Source organism: Thamnophis elegans, chromosome 5, assembly GCF_009769535.1.
Source record: "Thamnophis elegans isolate rThaEle1 chromosome 5, rThaEle1.pri, whole genome shotgun sequence".
Taxonomy (NCBI): domain Eukaryota; kingdom Metazoa; phylum Chordata; class Lepidosauria; order Squamata; family Colubridae; genus Thamnophis; species Thamnophis elegans.
In genome coordinates, this window is record NC_045545.1 from 74,310,768 (window position 1) to 74,328,558 (window position 17,791).

The window sequence follows — 17,791 nt, forward strand, 5'->3', positions numbered from 1 at the left end:
TTAGCTTCCCAACTGTAACCGATACAAATTATTAGCATTCCCAAATATTTATGTACAAAGGGAAAACTCTGGGATATATCCAAAAAAAGTAATATTATTTTTTTAAAAAATAAAATAAAAAGTACAGCTACCCTAGGGTGCATTATAGATGAACCTTCCCTTCATAGCCTTTCTTTTCACAGGAAGTTAATATTAATTCTGGAGGACAGAGTTTACTCAGGTTCCAATCTAAGAAGACAATTACAATTATATGCAAAACAAGTTTATCTTGACAGTAGTAGTAGTAGTTACAAAAAGAATTAACCATCCTGTTTTTTGTGCCCTGCACAACCTCTTGCAAGTTTCCTTGGTTATGAACAGTGAATCTTCCAAGGTAAAACATTCATTGCAGTAAACAAGAGGACTCATTTGAAACATCTTCCGTATCAGAGTATGTGACCTGGGGTAGTTACCTCTCTATGCCAGATTGTGAACAAGAGTGTTTAATCTTTGTTCGTCTTTTTGAAGCCAGTAGTTTAAAAGTGTCTAGGCCCTGGTTTTCTAAATTGTATTACCGACTGATGACTTTCTCATTTCTACTGTCATATTAGGTAATACAATCCAGCCTGATCAATACATTATAAAACTTCAATGGAAAGTCTTTATTAAATAAAATAGTATTTTTTTTCCAGTCCAATAAATACAGTCACATTACCCTTTGCTGTTAATAAGCTTTCTGGAATCTGAGCAGCCAAGTGAATAATAGTACTGTGCCTTTCTGCATTGTTTGATCTCCTTGATCCTTTAATTCAAAAAGTGGAAGTAAAATGAGAATCAGATATACGACGGATAAAAGGGAACAAAGTGTCTATTGTGCAATTGTTGGGAGTTCTCTAGTCAACTGACGTTCACACTATAGAGAAGGGAAACTGTGATCATCACACTCACTGCTTGCTTCTCAAAATCAGTCCACTTCCAATGTCTCTTATGCATTTTATCCAACACTCGAGTCTGATCACTTTGGCAAATTGGGCACATCTGCATAGTAATACAAATGAGTTATGTAAAAACTATATTCATCTTGGCCTATCAAAATATTGCAAATGTCAGTCTCCCAGCTAATACATTTAAGGCCCTCTGGATTTCTTCAGTTGCATTTCCACGTGTCACAAACTAGCACCAAGATGCTGATACTGATGGAGAAACACAGTGCCTCTGACGGCCTATACACTGGATTTGGGGGCTGAATTTAATGGGATTTCTTTCAGTTCTGTCCTCATACAGAGATATTCCCCAATCACAGCCATGAGCGCTGTGCACACAGTATGTACAAGCCACCAGGTCAAAGCTGTTGGAAAGGATCCGTTGTAAATCCAGCAGCCCAACAGATGAAAAAAATGAACGGTGGCGGTGAAATCCAAGCACTGCTTTCCTCGTCGAATGAAATACAATAAACCGACGGCACTGTAGAAGAAAAGAAAAGAATTGTGTCAAACCTTAAGACACACCATCTTCAACATTCTTTACTTTATTGTCATTGTATGTATATACACAGTTTACACATACTATGAAATCCACATAACACCCAGAGACCAGGCCCAACACACATAACAATCCCCAAACACACACACACACACACACACACACCAAAAAAATTCCCTGCCCCTAAACCACCCAAACATCCACACAACAGACCAAGTAGTGCTATCCAATAGTTCACTGATGGTGGCCCTTTAGTTCATTATTGAGTGCAATTACAGCTCTGGGATAAAAGCTGTGCAAAAGATGTGTGGCCCTAGTTTTAATTGTTCTGTATCTTCTGCCAAAAGGCAACAGTCTAAAAAGATTGTATGCAGGATGGGAAGAGTCTCTGAGAATGTTATGCAACTTCCTCAAACAGCGAGATGCAAAGATGTCATCCAGGGCTGGTAGCTGGAGCCCGGTGATATTCTAGGCAGTTTTAATTATTCTATTTCTATTTCCCATATAAGCTATGCAAGATATATCTCATGGATTTTCATTTAAATCTTTATCTAAGCTACGTGAGAAAGCGAAGAAATTAAAGGATACTTTAGACTCCAAAGACAAACATTTTATATTCTTTTCTATTTCAGCAACTTTAGGCCCCTTAAAAAATTGGTAGCTGAAAATAAAGTGAAATTTTAATATAAACATTTCTTTACTTTTCTGTTTTATACATATGCCTTTTTTTAAAACCACATTCTCCAAAGTCTAGAAGGGCAATTATATACAGGTAGTCCTTGACTTACAACCACAACCGAGTCCAAAATTCCCATTGCTAAGCAAGGCAGTTGTTAACTGAGTTACCCCCTATTTTACGACCCTTTGGCCACAGTTGTTAAGCGAATCACTGCAGCTATTGAATGAATCATGTGGTCACTAAATAAATCTGGCTTCACCCTCTTAATTTTGTCCGAAGGCGGTTGGGAAGGTTACAAATTTTGATCACATGACAATGGAATAATGCAACTGTCATAAGTACATGCCAGTTGCCAAGGGCCTGAATTTTGATCACACCATGGGGTTGTTGCAATGGTTCCTGTGAAAAATGGTCCTACGTCACTTTTTTCACTATCATTGGAACTTCGAATGGTGACTAAATGAATGGTGGTGAGTCATGGAAAATTTGGGTAAGTAAAACTATGTGTTTTTCCTTTCTAAAACTGTAACTTTTAAGCACATTTTTCTTGGATATTCTCCCTTTTGAAATTCTTCATTTCACCTTAAGCAAGTCCAATTTCATTTTTTTTTGTATTAGATATCACCATTATTTGGCTTATAATTTATCAACTTCGGCTTCCTCTTTCTGCATGGCCCTGCTTCTATACTTTTTCTCTAGACTCCTCTTCATGATCTCTCCATAGGATTTGAGCAGTTCAACTAACCTGATTTCATTAATTTCATTTTAAAATTGTATTGTTAATATTAATTGGGTTTGTTTTTGGATACTTTATTTAATTTCCTTTTTAACTTTTGTAATATGTGTTTTTTTTTAATGTTGTACGCCACCCTTTGGGAGAAGAGTGGCGTATAAATCCAATAAACAAACAAACAAACGTTCTGTGTTATCAATTCAGTGTCCTCTCTTAAGAATTACACAGGTAGACTTTCTCCTGGACATTGTGTTCCCAGCGTGGTCTATACCCATTGCTTCTTTAGCTCAATCTGTCCACCTGGCAGTCAGATATTTTGGGCTACGCAGCTAATCCTGTCAAATGCCTAATCCCAACCTTCTTTAGTTTGGCCTTCAATTTTCAGCATTGATAATCTGAATGCTTCTGTTTTTATCAAGAGGCAACTCACAACTCTAAAAGATGTTTGGTTTGAGGATGTCAGAAATACATAACCTGACTTACCAGGTGAGTGCATTTAGGATAAATGCCATTGTGGAAAGTCTCCCAGGAGAGGTGGCAAATCCCAAAAACTGTACAGGTACAAAGAAACATAGTCATTGCAATAAACTGTAAACCAGCTAAGATCTATTGGCTTCAATGATACATCTTGTTACATCAGTTCTACCGTTTCTCTGAAAATAATATCTCTCTAGATAATAAACTCAATTGGGCTTTTAAGCACATGCACTAAAATAAGCCCTCCCCGAAAATATTGCAACACAGCAGCAGCCATGAGGTGACCACGCTCGCTGCCTCCTGCACCTCAAAAATAACAAGACCTCCCTGAAAATAAGGCCAAGTGCTTATTTCAAGAGTCAAAAGAAAATAAGACCCTGTCTTATTCTTTGGGAAAACATGGTATAGTTCAAGAGGCACTATCTGGACAAGTAATCAAACTCATTTTAATAATGATATAATAAAGGCAATAATTTGAAACAGTGCACATTAACTTTTGACAACGCTGATGATTTCATTTATAATATATGCCAAAAAAGTAGATTAAATTTAAATGTAAATTATATGAGAAGTAATCCATTATACGTTAGCTTTCAGTATTCCTCCTAAAAATCTTCTCCAAGGTTTTTCTTTCCCTACTGCCTACTTTGATTTGTCAGAATTTCTTTTTGACATACTGAAAATGCAATTACCTACCTCATAACTGAAAATCTGGTCCAGTGAAGGGTTGCTCTGTACCAGACTGTCTACTAGAGCCAACCAAAGCCCCAGACTGCTGTAATAAATTGCTTGCATGAGCAGGATCTGGGAAATGATAAGTGCAGGATCCCAAACGTAACTGCGGAACTGGGGAGCCATTCCTGAAGCAACAGCCCATAGGCTGCATAGAAATATATAAATAGCCCACGGATGTCTTAAAACATAAAATCTCTTGTGTCACTGTCTAGAGAATGCAGGGTGATTCCATCAGCACCTGAAAGAAAGAAGAAATAATTTGTGTCATTCCGATTAAATCCTACAAAAAGAAGGCATTCTAATGCACATCTTCTCCAAAACCTATAACTGTATTGAATCTTTTCCCAATTAAAATACTACCAGTTTATTTACAGCTTCCTAAAGCAAGGCCACTGACCCAAGCCTGGCATAGGAAAGTTATTAATTTACAATAAATGAAATGTCTCAGATCTGGTTAAAGGGGATAAATAGAATGGAAATAGTACACACTCTGATTCTTACAGAGGAAGGACTGCAGAATTATATTTGTATATATTATTCCATCCAACACCAAGATTTGGAATGAAATATATGGCTCCTTCATCACTAATATCACTTAATAGTCTCATTCCTCTATAGAAATTTATAAAATCTATGAAACATTTATCCTAAAAACATCATAATTTAAGGCTTAATTTGCAAACCAGTACAATGTAAGTGGGTTTATTTCCATTTCTGCACTGACTTCATTGCATCCTTCTGCTATCGTGTCTATTTAATTTTCTAAAATAACAACTCCATATTCATTCAAAAATAAGTTCAGATACACTTAATGAGACTTGTAGATATGTGCATTAAATTGCAAGCATTTTTTTCTATCTTCTCAAAAGTACATCCTTTGTGAAGTATTTTACTGATTTAGCCATCTCATTCTCCCAACTATTGTAGGAAATTTCCTATCATTTATCATTTTTATCATTTTTTATCATTTTATTAAGATTTATAGGCCGCCCTTTTCCCTGAGGGGACTCAGGGCGGCTTACAATCACAGGGAAGGGGGTGCAGTATCAAAAGACAAAACAAAATGTGAACAAAAGAAAAATAATAAAACACAACTTTCATTCAACAGTCAACACTCGGGCGGGAATTGGGAACCGATCCCCAGGCCTGTTGGGAGAGCCAGGTCTTGAGGGCTGCGCGGAAGGTCTGGATGGTGGTGAGGGTACGGATCTCGACGGGGAGATCGTTCCACAGGGTCGGAGTTGCAACAGAAAAGGCTCTCCTCCGTGTAGTCGCCAGTCGACATTGACTGGCGGATGGAATTCGGAGGAGGCCCAGTCTGTGCGATCTAATCGGTCGGAGGGAGGTAATCGGCAGAAGGCGGTCTCTCAAGTACCCAGATCCACTACCATGGAGTGCTTTAAAGGTGGTCATTAGTACCCTGAAGCGCACCCGGAGACCGACAGGTAGCCAGTGCAGCTCGCGGAGGATGGGTGTAACGTGGGCGAACCGCGGTGCGCCCACTATCACTCGCGCGGCTGCATTCTGGACTAACTGCAGTCGCCGGATGCACTTCAAGGGCAACCCCATGTAGAGCCCATTGCAGTATTCCAGCCTAGAGATCACAAGGGCTCGAGTGACTGTTGCGAGAGCCTCCCGGTTTAGGTAGGGCCGCAACTGGCGGACCAGGCGAACCTGGGCAAATGCCCCCCTGGTCACAGCTGACAACTGGTGGTCAAAAGTCAGCTGTGGATCCAGGAGGACTCCTAAGTTGCGGACCCTATCTGAGGGGTATAAAATTTGACCCCCCAGCCTAAGTGTTGGAACATTAGCCAAATTGTTGGGAGGGAGACACAACAGCCACTCGGTCTTGTCTGGGTTGAGTACCAGTTTGTTAGCGCTCATCCAGTTCTTAACGGCCTCAAGACCCTGGTTCATCACGTCCACCGCTTCATTGAGTTGGCACGGGGCGGACAGATACAGTTGCGTATCGTCCGCATATTGGTATGCGGACGATACGCATACCAATAGTAGTTGGGGATAAGACCCAAAATAGTAGGGGGGATAAGACCGAACCCTGCGGCACCCCACATGTCAGGGACGATCTCTGCCCCCCGACCAACACCGACTGCGACCTGTCCGAGAGGTAGGAGGAGAACCACTGCAAAACAGTGCCTCCCACTCCCACCTCCCGCAGTCGTCGCAGAAGGATACCATGGTCGATGGTATCGAAAGCCGCTGAGAGGTCAAGGAGAACCAGGATGGACGCATAGCCTCCATCTCTGGCCCTCCTATGAAGGTCTCACTGCTACACAGGTAGTTGTCATCTTACAACAGGTCATTAGTGACCATTCAAAGTTATAAAGATCCCCCAAAGGCTATTTATGGTCCTTTTCTGAAATCACCCTCCCCCACAGTCATGTGATCAACTTCAGGTGCTTGGCAACTGGCCTGCATTTATGATTGTTTGTAACATCCTTTGGTCACATGACTGCAATTTGCATTTTTGCCATAAATCGCCATTTACTTTTGACTGTCCACAAAAAAAAATGCCCCAGAGTGAACAATTGGTTCATTTAAGAACCATGGTATTTGCTCAACATCTTCATCATTTGGTTAATGACTGCTGTAAAAAAATGGTAAAATTGGGTATGGTTACATGGTGATTTGCTTTATGACCATCATGGCTTACAACTGTAATTGGCAGGCTGATCATTATGACTAATGGTCATAAATCAATTACTACCAGTATACTTGGGTTAGAACATTGACCATCCAACAAGTGTTTGACAAGGTAATCCATAATTTATTCTCTCTGATACTTAACTCTTTTTTATAGAGGAAAATAAACAGTAGCTCACTCTATGTCTGTGGAATATAATAGAAAACCAATGAATCAGAACAGAGCTGGAAAGGACCTTGTAGGTCTTCTAGTCCAACGCCCTGCTCAAGCAGGAGACCCTATACCATTTCAGACAGGTAGCTGTCCACTCTCTTCTTAAAAACTTCCAGTGATGAAGCACCTACAACTTCTGAAGGCAAGCTGTTCCAACTGTTAAATTAAATGACATTATATATGTTCAGGGATCAGCATTTGTTAGGTCCAAATTTTGAGACTGAACATGCACTTTGAAAGGTGCATCAGTTGGTGGCATGTCACATATTATTTTAACTGATCGATATATTTAGCTATTTGGACTGCAATCAGACTGATGTTAAAATAATTTCATGTAATATGAAATTCATATACAACAGGCAAAATACATAAACTGCCAATCACAGTGACTGGATTCCTAGTTACATTAAGCCAAACCAATCACATTATAGTCTAACTTGATGTAGAAACCCAGTCACCATTAGGCAAGAGAGTCAAAAGCCTGATAAACTTCAGTTCTATTGTCATGGCAATCTTTTCACCATCAACATATACTAAGCTTGAAAGATGTTAGGTGAAGGACTTGCTCCACAAATTGGCTTTATGTACAATTGTAAGTCAAGAATGATTTACCCACTGTTTATTCAAAAAACCACAAATGACTGGATGCACAAGTCACCCTAAACCACAATTGGCTGACCTAGACTTAGAATAACTTTATTCTCACTTTGAATGTACACTAATTGGCATACATTAAAATGAAATATCATTGCATACAGTTCACAAAGGGTCTCCACCTCTAATATAAACATAAACATGGTGAGATTATTCATTTATAATTAACAGATTATAATATATAATTAGCAGATAATTAGAACAGAATAGAACAGAACAGACTAGAATTCTTTATTGGCCAAGTGTGATTGGACGCACAAGAAATTTGTCTTTGGTGCCTATGCTCTCAGTGTACATAAAAAGACAAGCTACATTCATCAGGAATCATAAGGCACAACACTTAATGATAGTCATAGGGTACAAATAAGCAATCAGGAGACGATAAATATAAATCGTAAGGATACAAGCAACAAAGTTACAGTCCTGCAGTCATAAGTGGGAGGAGATGGGTGATAGGAATGATGAGAAGACTAATAATAATAGTAATGCAGTCTTAGTGAACAGTTTGACAATGGTGAGGGAATTATTTGTTTAGCAGAGTGATGGAGTTCAGGAAAAAATGTTCTTGTGTCTAGTTAGAATAGAATAACAGAGATGGAAGGGACCTTGGAGGTCTTCTAGTCCAACCTCCTGCTTAGGCAGGAAACCCTACACCACTTCAGACAAATGGCTATCCAACATCTTCTTAAAGACTTCCAGTGTTGGGGCATTCACAACTTCTGGAGGCAAGTTATTCCACTGATTAATCGTTCTAACTGTCAGGAAATTTCTCCTCAGTTCTAGGTTGCTTCTCTCCTTGATTAGTTTCCACCCATTGCTTCTTGTCTACCTTTAGGTGCTTTGGAGAATAGCTTGACTCCCTCTTCTTTATGGCAACCCATGAGACAGCTGTCTTGGTATGCAGTGCTCTATAGCATCGTTTTGAGAATAGGAGTTGAAACAATTATGCATGTACCTATGAGCTTGGCCTGGTCAGGTTTGTGAAGCCAACCACAGATCTTTTGACATGGTTCACACAGGTCTTGCTGACTTTTCCTTTGCATTGGGGCTTCGGGGGTTGTATAAAAGTAGACCTTTAAAAGACCAAAATAATAACTAATAGCTTCCAGTGTCTTTTACAAAAAAGAAAAAATAAAAAACAAAAGAAAAAACAAACACCCAAACAAAAAAAAGAAAAACCACTCCACTGTTTTAGATCATGATGGGGGGGGGGGGCAATCCCTGTTGGTGTTTAGGGAAGGAAATGAAAGAAAGACGCATCATCCTAAAAGGAGCCCATCCCGACCCCCCTTTTCACGACCATTGCTCCCAAAGGACGCGGCACCGAGCGGCCCATCCGTAATGTCCCCCAAATCCTCCCGATTTACCCTTCGCATTTCCTCGCTCCCTCTTTTCAACCAGACCGAGAAGCCACGACAACACAGGCTCCGCTCCGCCAGGCCCTGTCTCCGCAGCTGACGCCTTTCGTCGAACCATCGAGTCACGCGGCCTCCGGTCGCCTAGAAGGAACACTGAGACAACCTCGTCCCTCGAAGGGGCCCAAGGAAACAACCTCGCGCGCCTAGAAAGGTAGCCAGTAAAAAGGAAGTGATATCACATACAGTAAACGTGCGGGGCCGGTGGAGTCTATATTGTCCTTGAGCCGTAGAGATAGAAAGTTAGAGAATACTAAAAAAAAAAAAATCTAAATCATTGTATATTGTTCTAGGAGTGCTTTTAGAATGAAGGAAAGATACTTTGCTCTAATTCAGGGATCTTCAATCTTGGCCACTTGAAGACTTGTGGACTTCAACTCCCAGAATTCCTCAGCCAGGAATTCATTCATTTAATGCGGTCGTATATTTACAAACTCTCATAATACGCTGAAACCTTAACTTTCTGTGAAACAGTCTTTGATAGTTTTCAAAGAGGGAAAAAGAAAGAGATGCTCATTAAAAAAAATGTGGTGTGGCTTTAATTTCCAGTGTAAACATTGGATAGTGCCAGTGGTGGGATTCAATTTTTTAAAACCACATGTTCGGTGGGCATGGCATACTTGGTGGGCGTGGCTTGGTGGGCATGTCTGAGGAAGGATACTGTAAAATCTCCATTCTTTTCCCACTCCAGGGAAGGATACTGTAAAATCTCCATTCCCTCCTGATCAGCTGGGACTCGGTAGGCAGAGAATAGATGTGGGCAGGGCCAGTCAGAGGTGGTATTACCAGTTCTCCAAACTACTCAAAATTTTTGCTACCTGTTCACCAGAACTGGTCAGAAGCTGCTGAACACCACTTCTGGATAGTGCACAGAACAGGGCTAAGCACTAGTGCTATGGTGCACTACAATGTTTAAATGTTTTCCCCAAAGTACAGGCAGTGTTTCACTCTCCATTTCAATCATCTCTGAGGGTGTTGCCTGAATCTTAGCTCCAGAGGCATCACTTCCAAGGGAATCTCTAGAGTTGAGTCAGGATGACCCAGCACTGAGTCAGCTTTACTTGTTTCGTCTGTCCGACATGCTTGCATCATGTAATAAATAACTACTTCAGGCTGTCATTTTCCAAGCCGAAGATGCAAAAAGAGAGAAAACTTAAACCTCTTCTTGATATCCGATAGGAAAGCTCAATTAATACAGCCCCTCCTATGTCTTGAGTTAGAATACCTAATCCCGCCCCCATGGAGCAGCTGTGAAATTCAAAACCACTAAATAGTTATAGTGTACAAATACCGCCAAGTGTAGCACTGTAGAAATACAGTCATCTAGAAAATCTAAGCAGGATAGGACCTTTTTGGTTGTTGGATTGGAGAATATCAGGGAATCCTGAGTTGTACCTAAGATGGACATCCCAAAAAACTTCTCAGAATAAAAGCAATGCCAAACAGATAGATAGATAGAATTCTTTATTGGCTAAATGTGATTGGACACACAAGGAATTTGTCTTTGGTGCCTATGCTCTCAGTGGATATAAAGAAAAATAAGATAGAATACATTCATCAAGAATCATAAGATACAACACTTAGTGATAGTTACAGGTTACTAATAAGCAATCAAATCATACTAGGAAAAGATAAAAAAATATAAATTGCAAAGATGCAAGCAACATGGTTATAGCCATAATAAGGATGAGAAGAATAATAGTAATACAGTCTTAGTAAATAATTTGACAGTGTTGTGGGACTTAGTTGTTTAGCAGAGTGATGGCATTTGAGGGGAAAAAACTGTCCTTGTGTCTAGTTGTTCTGGTGTGCAGTGCCCTATAGCAGTGGTCCCCAACCTTTTTATCGCCGCGGACCAGTCAGACGAGCCTCCCTCGGCCTTCCGGACCGGCGGGTGGGAAGGCGGCCATCCTGGGCGCGCGTTCTGCAGGGCGGGTGGGGGGCTTCCTTCACGCCAAGGCTGACAGCCCGCGAGGCCGCCCCGCCTCCTCCTCCTCGGCCGCCGGGGGAAGGGAGGGGGAACCGACCCCGCGATCCGCTCGCTCGGGCAGCCCTTTTTCCTCGCTGCAGTTCGGCGGGGGAAAAAGATGGCGCCGTGTCCTACTTCGGGCGGGCGGGCAGCTGGCGCGGCGGAGGCCGGCTGCTTCCGAGGGGGTGGGCCTCCGCGCCGCGCTCCATGAAGGAAAGAGGGGGAGAAGGCGGGCTGCGGCCGAAGGGCCCCCGAGAGCCCCGCCGGCCTGACGCAAAAAGCGCTTCGGTAGAGTGGCGGGGGGGAGGGGCGGGTGGCAGGTGACACTCCAGGAGGGGGGGCAGAGCTGCGCCGCGAGTCTTACGTAAAGCCCCCCCTCCCCGCCTCGGCGGAGGAAAACATCTCCCACCTGGGTGGGGCTGCGCGCGAAGCGCCTCTCGGAACGGCGAAGCTCCCCAAGTTCCCCCGAAACGGCCACGCTGCGCCCCTCCCCCCACAACCTTAGTTTCTCCTTGGGAGGAAAATGCAGCGCCGCCGCCCCCTCCTGCCCCCCCTCGTCATTCCACGGGGCAGGCGGGCCGGGCGAGTCCGCGGACAAAGTTTCGCCTCCCAGGCAGCCTCCGCCAGCAGCATCCCAAGTTCGGGCCGAGGCCGCCGCCGCCGCCCCCTCCCTCCCGGGGCGAGCAGAGCAAGAGGGCGGGGGGGAGATCGGGCCTCCCCTCGCCCCCCCAGCCCCGCACATCTGGGGCGGCGGGGGGGCAGAGAAAGGGCGCGTTCATGAGGACTACAAAGTTGCAAATATGGCCCCCGGCCGCTGCAGCGATCATGGCCCCCGGCCGCTGCGCGGCCCGGTGCCAGGTACTCCACGGCCCGGCACCGGTCCGCGGACCGGGGGTTGGGGACCACTGCCCTATAGCATCATTTTGAGGGTAGAAGTTGAAACAATTTATGTCCAGGATGTGAGGGGTCGGTAAATATTTTCACAGTCCTCTTTTTGACTCGTGCAGTATACAGGTCCTCCATGGAAGGCAGGTTGGTAGCAATGGCTTTTTCTGCAGTTCTAATTATCTGTTGAAGTCTGTGTCTTGTTTGGTTGCAGAGCCAAACCAGACAGTTATAGAGATGTAGATGTCAAACTCAATAATTCCTCTGTAGAACTGAATCAGCAGCTCTTTGGGCAGTTTGAGCTTTCTGAGTTGCAACAACTAAATAACTTAGTTGTTGCAAAAAAACAATACAGATCTGTATGTGCAGTCATCAGAAATAACTGACCACATTCTTACTTATCAGTTTAGTTTAAATAGGGGCTGTTTTAATGCAGGAATACATAGGCTCATATTGCAAATCAAATGACACTGTTCAGAAAATAAATTGAGAGGCTGCACTGGTTACCGATCAGTCTCCGGATACGCTTCAAGGTGCTAGTCGTAACTTATAAAGCCCTTCATGGTATTGGATCTGGGTACTTGAGAGACCGCCTGCTGCCAATTACCTCCCACAGACCCATTAGATCTCACAGGGTTGGCCTCCTCCGGGTGCCATCTACCAGCCAATGCCACCTGGCTATTACCCGGGGGAGGGCCTTCTCTGTGGCAGCTCCGGCCCTCTGGAATGAACTCCCCGCAGGGATTCGGACCCTCACCTCTCTCCAGGCCTTCCGAAAAGCTGTCAAAACCTGGCTTTGCCAGCAGGCCTGGGGGTGATGAGTTCCCTCCCCTCTCGACATGTATGGCTGTGCGACTGTTGTCTACTTTTATTATTTGTATTTTGTCTTTTATGTTCCCCTTTTTTTCCCCTTGAATTGTTCGCCGCCCTGAGTCCTCCCGGAGAAGGGCGGCATACAAATAATAAAATACAAATACAAATACAAATTTATTCAACTATAAGATTATATGCAAATCCTTTGATTCTTATTTCAGGATGGTCTAGGACTAATATTTTCCAACAATGTTGTGCTGTGCAGAGATAAAATAACAACATGTTGATTGGGACACAAAACTTCTAAATATCTATGACTGCCTTCCCTTGCTTGCTATCTTCCAGCTGCCTGGAAGCAGAACTATATCTGGAAGAAATCCAATTGGAAAAGGCTATCCTATGCTATCCTCATTGTAATTGTGAAAACAAACATGAAAATAACATCCCTTTTCATATGGTTGTTTTCAAGGTTGTTTTCCCCATTCCAGCTAACCTCATGTCATCATTCCATTATTAAGAGAAGCAAGGAAGTTTTGGAAAACATGGGTGTACACTCACCCATTCCTAGCCAGGCTCTATGATGAAACAAAGGAAACATAGAAAAGAAGGAAGGAGGAAGAAGTTTCAAAATCAAGAGTACTAGAAATAACTTATTAAGGTGAAATTATCTGAATCATAAGACAGACCAATCAACCTCTTGAGACAGACCAAAAACAACCATGTGCACTGAATGTTGAAATATGTTATCAGAAAGCAAACTTGTTGTTGCTAACCCTCCTGAAATAGGTTCAGTTCCTTCCAAAGAAGAATTAACTAAAAAGTCAATTTCTGAATCTGCAAACCTGAATGTTTTCTTGGAAGCAACAGTGTCATTTATCTTTGAAGATATGAGACATAGGGTTGCCAGATTGGTGGTTTTTCTAATCTTTCTTTGAAAATTCTTAAGAAAGGTAAACAGTTGCTACTGTGGTCTTGTGAAATGTTGCCCTGCTTTATGAAGGACACTTCTTTGTTTGAAAGTATCCTCTACTTAAAGTGCTGTCTGATTTAAAAATAAAGAGCTACAAGAAAGGAAAGCTTTGAAGTTGCCCTTCAACAGTTAAGACTTTCTCTCAACTCCTACATGCTCTCAGCACATGAAAACGGGACATTAAGTAAAATAAAATAAACACTAAGATTAAACTGAATCTTAGTAAGTAAGGAAATTGAGTAAGTAAAATAAAATAAACACTAAGATTAAACAAGCAGGTAGCTTATCTGGACACTGGGCTCATTCATATATAGCAATAGCAATAGCAATAGCAGTAGACTTATATACCGCTTCATAGGCCTTCAGGCCTCTCTAAGCGGTTTACAGAGAGTCAGCATATTGCCCCCAACAATCTGGGTCCTCATTTTACCCACCTCGGAAGGATGGAAGGCTGAGTCAACCCTGAGCCGGTGAGATTTGAACCGCTGACCTGCTGATCTAGCAGTAGCCTGCAGTGCTGCATTTAACCACTGCGCCACCTTGGCTCTTTACCATGCCTTCAAGTTAGCCTGATGACTGTTTATGATGTGTCCTCACATCAAGGTCTTTATCTTGGAACCAGCTGGCTGCTGAGGCTGATTAAAACTAGATCAAGGTTGCTCAGATTGGAAAATGGAAGGAAATCTCTTACATGAACATTCTGAGTCCTAAGACTGATTAGTTTTCAATGCATGTGCCAAGGAAGTCTTAACCTCACAAAACACAATATTCCCATTTCTTCACAAAAACAAAACAAATATGAGGTTGTAGGCTCACATCAGTAGCTCCTGCAGGAAGGGGTTGCGCTGGCAATGGCCCTCCCAGTTCAGCTATACATGATGGGACTTGAACTCATTTGGGACTCTGGAGCAGCTGTCCATATTCTCCTCTGTCATCTTTCTTGGGCTAGCTATCAATGAACTCCTGGCCAGATACATCACGTGCTGGCCATGTCCACGCCTGGTTTAGTGAAGGAGGGAAAAGTCCAGATATGTCACGTGACGCTGCCACGATGATATGAGTTTGACACCTTTGGTCAATGGCATTCAGTAGTTTTTGCATGAACCAAGGCAGCTCTTTCATGGGCATTTTTGGTAGAGACAGAAGCAAAATAACCATCCTGCACTGGAGATGGCAAGTTAGGAGCCCCTCATTTTTTCTTAGTCAAGGCACAAAGTCAATTGCTCCATGTAATCCAACACTAAACCCATGCAGTAACCATAGATTCTGGGATTAAACCATGGTCAGTTTTACTGAATGAAGCTCAAATTCTATTGAGAAACAAAAATGGATAAGTAAATAGAAGACATCCATAATGAAGGCTGACTGATATATGCAAAGTCTTGTCTGAGAAGGGCTATGTCTGAGTGTAACGGAAATAGTGAAGTCATATTTTGCATTTGGTGCTGTGAATTGCTTTTTTATTTTTATTGCAGAGCAGCATGTTGTCTTTTTCTCCTCACCATTCTGTGCTTTATGTTTATGCATTGAAACTTACAAGAAGGAAACTAAAATAAGGCATTGTTTCCCTGTCATGATTATTTTGCAGGATTCTTGTGATCATAAAGTAAGGATTGTGAAACTGATTTCAGTGCCACTCTGAACTCTTAAGCAAACTGGAAAATATAAATAAGTATCATCCTAAAAACATTTTGCAAGGAATTCTGGAATCTTACTTTTGAACTTGGAAAGGAACAAAGACATATTTCTTCATCATATATTGCCTCTGTCTTCTTCCATCCTTCTCTTCAACCAACTTTAAGGGGGCACATCTGCATTCCTCTACCTTCAAGTTGAAAATGCCTCCCTAAGCTTCATTAGAGACATGGCTATATGAATCTTTGTCATCCACAATTTACATCCAAGTTCAGCTAATATCGGGGTGTTCTGATCTGCTGTGTGAACAGTGTGTTCTCCATATTCTCTACAAATACAAGTTTCGAAGTTCACTTAGTTCCTGTTGGTTTCTGCAATCATTTTCTTCTCCAGTCCTTGCCAATTTTCCTACTTGAGCATTATGGTGGGTGATGCTGGACTGACACCACACTGGATCACTTCAGAAATGTCATAGATTTTCACTTTCTCTAGCAATCTTGTTGCATGTTAGAGAATTTGTTCCTATATGAGCCTAACAGATAGATTATTTTAGAAAGGACCTAGTCTATCTGCTAGTAGAACAATAATTGCCAGAATTATTTTTATTAGGAATTATAACAGAGGGTCTTAGTAAATGGTCAACATTTAATATTGCACATTATAACAGCAGCGAGAATAGTATATGCCCAACAATGGAGAAGTGAAAATATACCTTCAGAAAAAGAGATAATAAAGAAAATATTGGTTTGCGCCAAAATGGATAGATTGACGTTAGAATTAAAGAATAAAGGAGAGACAGAATATCATAATATATGGAATAGAGTTTACCAATGGTTGGAACAGAGGTAGAAGTTGGAACAGGAAATAAACAGGATTTGTAGACACAAAGTGTGATGTGATATGTGTAAATACAAGTATAAATGGGCAGAATAATTGTATATAATTAGTAAGGTATGAACAAATATGATATTTGTTCTATATTTTAGTGTGTATAGCGGAGATAACACCAGGATGGTCGCACTGTGTCCGATATTTTAATATAAAATGAATAAAAATATTTTACAAAATAATTGCTAGAGAAAGCCCTTAAGCAGGAATTCCTGGCTTTGTTATTGAGCAGAGACTGACAATGTAGGTGGAACATTGTGCCAGCAAACTTACCATTTGAAAAAATAGATTAAAGCACATTAAACCAGGTTTTTAAAAGTTATATTCATGATCTATGATGGGCAAATCATGCCCTGAAATAGTTGTAATTATCTTGGTGTCATGTTGCTTTGCTGTCACTAGGCGGCAAATCATCTTAATGCAGTAAATAATCTAGGCTTGGTTGGAACAATTATTTTTAAGAATTGCATAACTAATGTTAGCTAAATCTATTTTTTTTCAAAATGCTCTTTAATTTTTTGGGATATCTTATTTTCAGGGATGTTTTATTTTGTATATGAACTTCTTTTCTAATATTATTGCAGCTTGTAGTAACGTGCCTGTAATTTGGATTGTTAAAAATGAGGAAATAATTTATTTTCATGCTATTGATGAAGGGAGGAGAAAATACGACCCTTCCAAGTCCTGTACAGTTTATTTCACGTACTTTTCAGCTCTTAGAGTGTTTATTATTATAATTTATAGGCTGCCCTTTTCCCTGAGGGGACTCAGGGCGGCTTACAAAACACGGGGAGGGGGGTACAAAGACAAAAAAACATAAGACAATACATAATATTAAAAATAGAGCACAACATTCATTCATCATTCGGGAGGGGACAAACTAAGATTTTTATCCCCAGGCCTGACGGGATAGCCAGATCTTAAGGGCCGTGCGGAAGGCCTGGGCGGTGGTGAGGGTGCGGATCTCCACGGGGAGATTGTTCCATAGCGTCGGAGCTGCGACTGAGAAGGCTCTCCTCCGCGTAGTCGCCAGTCGGCACTGACTGGCAGATGGAATTCGGAGGAGGCCTACCCTGTGCACATCATCTTCTGGATGATCCACTTTAGACTCTTGCTAAGATTGTCATGGCAGTGTGCCATGTACTATGCTATCATTTACACTTAAGAGGAAAAGCTGACAACAAGATAGGGGTACAAAGAGTTAACAAATAGACAATTATGATGGTTTGGCACAACTTACTTGCCACCCTACTTCTTATCTACATTGCAGAATTTTCTGTCTGCATTTCCAATTGGCTTGAAGCCTCGATAAGCCAAACAAGAAGACTAACATGAGTAATGTTATTTACAATGAGATTCCTTTAGGTATGACTTAGCAGAGGAATGGACAATCTGTGGCGTTCCACATATTGTTAATTTTAACTTCCAGAATCCTCACAATTTAGTCATTGGTGGAACAAGTACATATAACACGTGTGAGCTAAACACGAATCAGTGTGAAGTAGCGAAGACTATACATAAATAAATCCTGGAAGAATGAAACAAGAAAATATAGGGAAATTCTGGGAGAGAGATGATGCAAAATGTAGAAGAGGAAAATGA

General features: G+C 41.7%; 1 protein-coding gene across 3 annotated transcripts; it reads right to left on the reverse strand.

Annotated features, from left to right (window-relative positions):
• Positions 1 to 246: 246 nt before the first annotated feature.
• Positions 247 to 9,166, reverse strand: SYS1 (SYS1 golgi trafficking protein). 3 transcript variants are annotated; one of them, XM_032219003.1, is made up of 5 exons: positions 8,982 to 9,166; positions 8,570 to 8,687; positions 4,047 to 4,323; positions 3,357 to 3,424; positions 247 to 1,443 (listed from the first exon to the last, which is right to left on the reverse strand). In XM_032219003.1, the coding sequence occupies exons 3-5, from the start codon at positions 4,206 to 4,208 to the stop codon at positions 1,203 to 1,205; spliced, it is 471 nt and encodes a 156-aa protein (XP_032074894.1). In that variant the 5' UTR covers positions 4,209 to 4,323; positions 8,570 to 8,687; positions 8,982 to 9,166; the 3' UTR covers positions 247 to 1,202. The 3 variants fall into 3 exon arrangements, with proteins under 3 accessions (XP_032074894.1, XP_032074893.1, XP_032074896.1); XM_032219002.1 differs by lacking the exon at positions 8,570 to 8,687; XM_032219005.1 differs by lacking the exons at positions 8,570 to 8,687; positions 8,982 to 9,166 and having other exon boundaries at positions 4,047 to 5,090.
• Positions 9,167 to 17,791: the final 8,625 nt, after the last annotated feature.

Bases quoted from the DNA above. Each gene is read 5' to 3' on its own strand.
- SYS1 (XM_032219002.1), bottom strand. From the start codon at position 4,208: ATGGCTCCCCAGTTCCGCAGTTACGTTTGGGATCCTGCACTTATCATT. The intron at 3,425-4,046 runs GTAGGTAATTGC...GTACCTGTACAG, and splicing joins ACCAGATTTTCAGTTATGAG to TTTTTGGGATTTGCCACCTC. The intron at 1,444-3,356 runs GTAAGTCAGGTT...TTTCTTCTACAG, and splicing joins ATCCTAAATGCACTCACCTG to TGCCGTCGGTTTATTGTATT.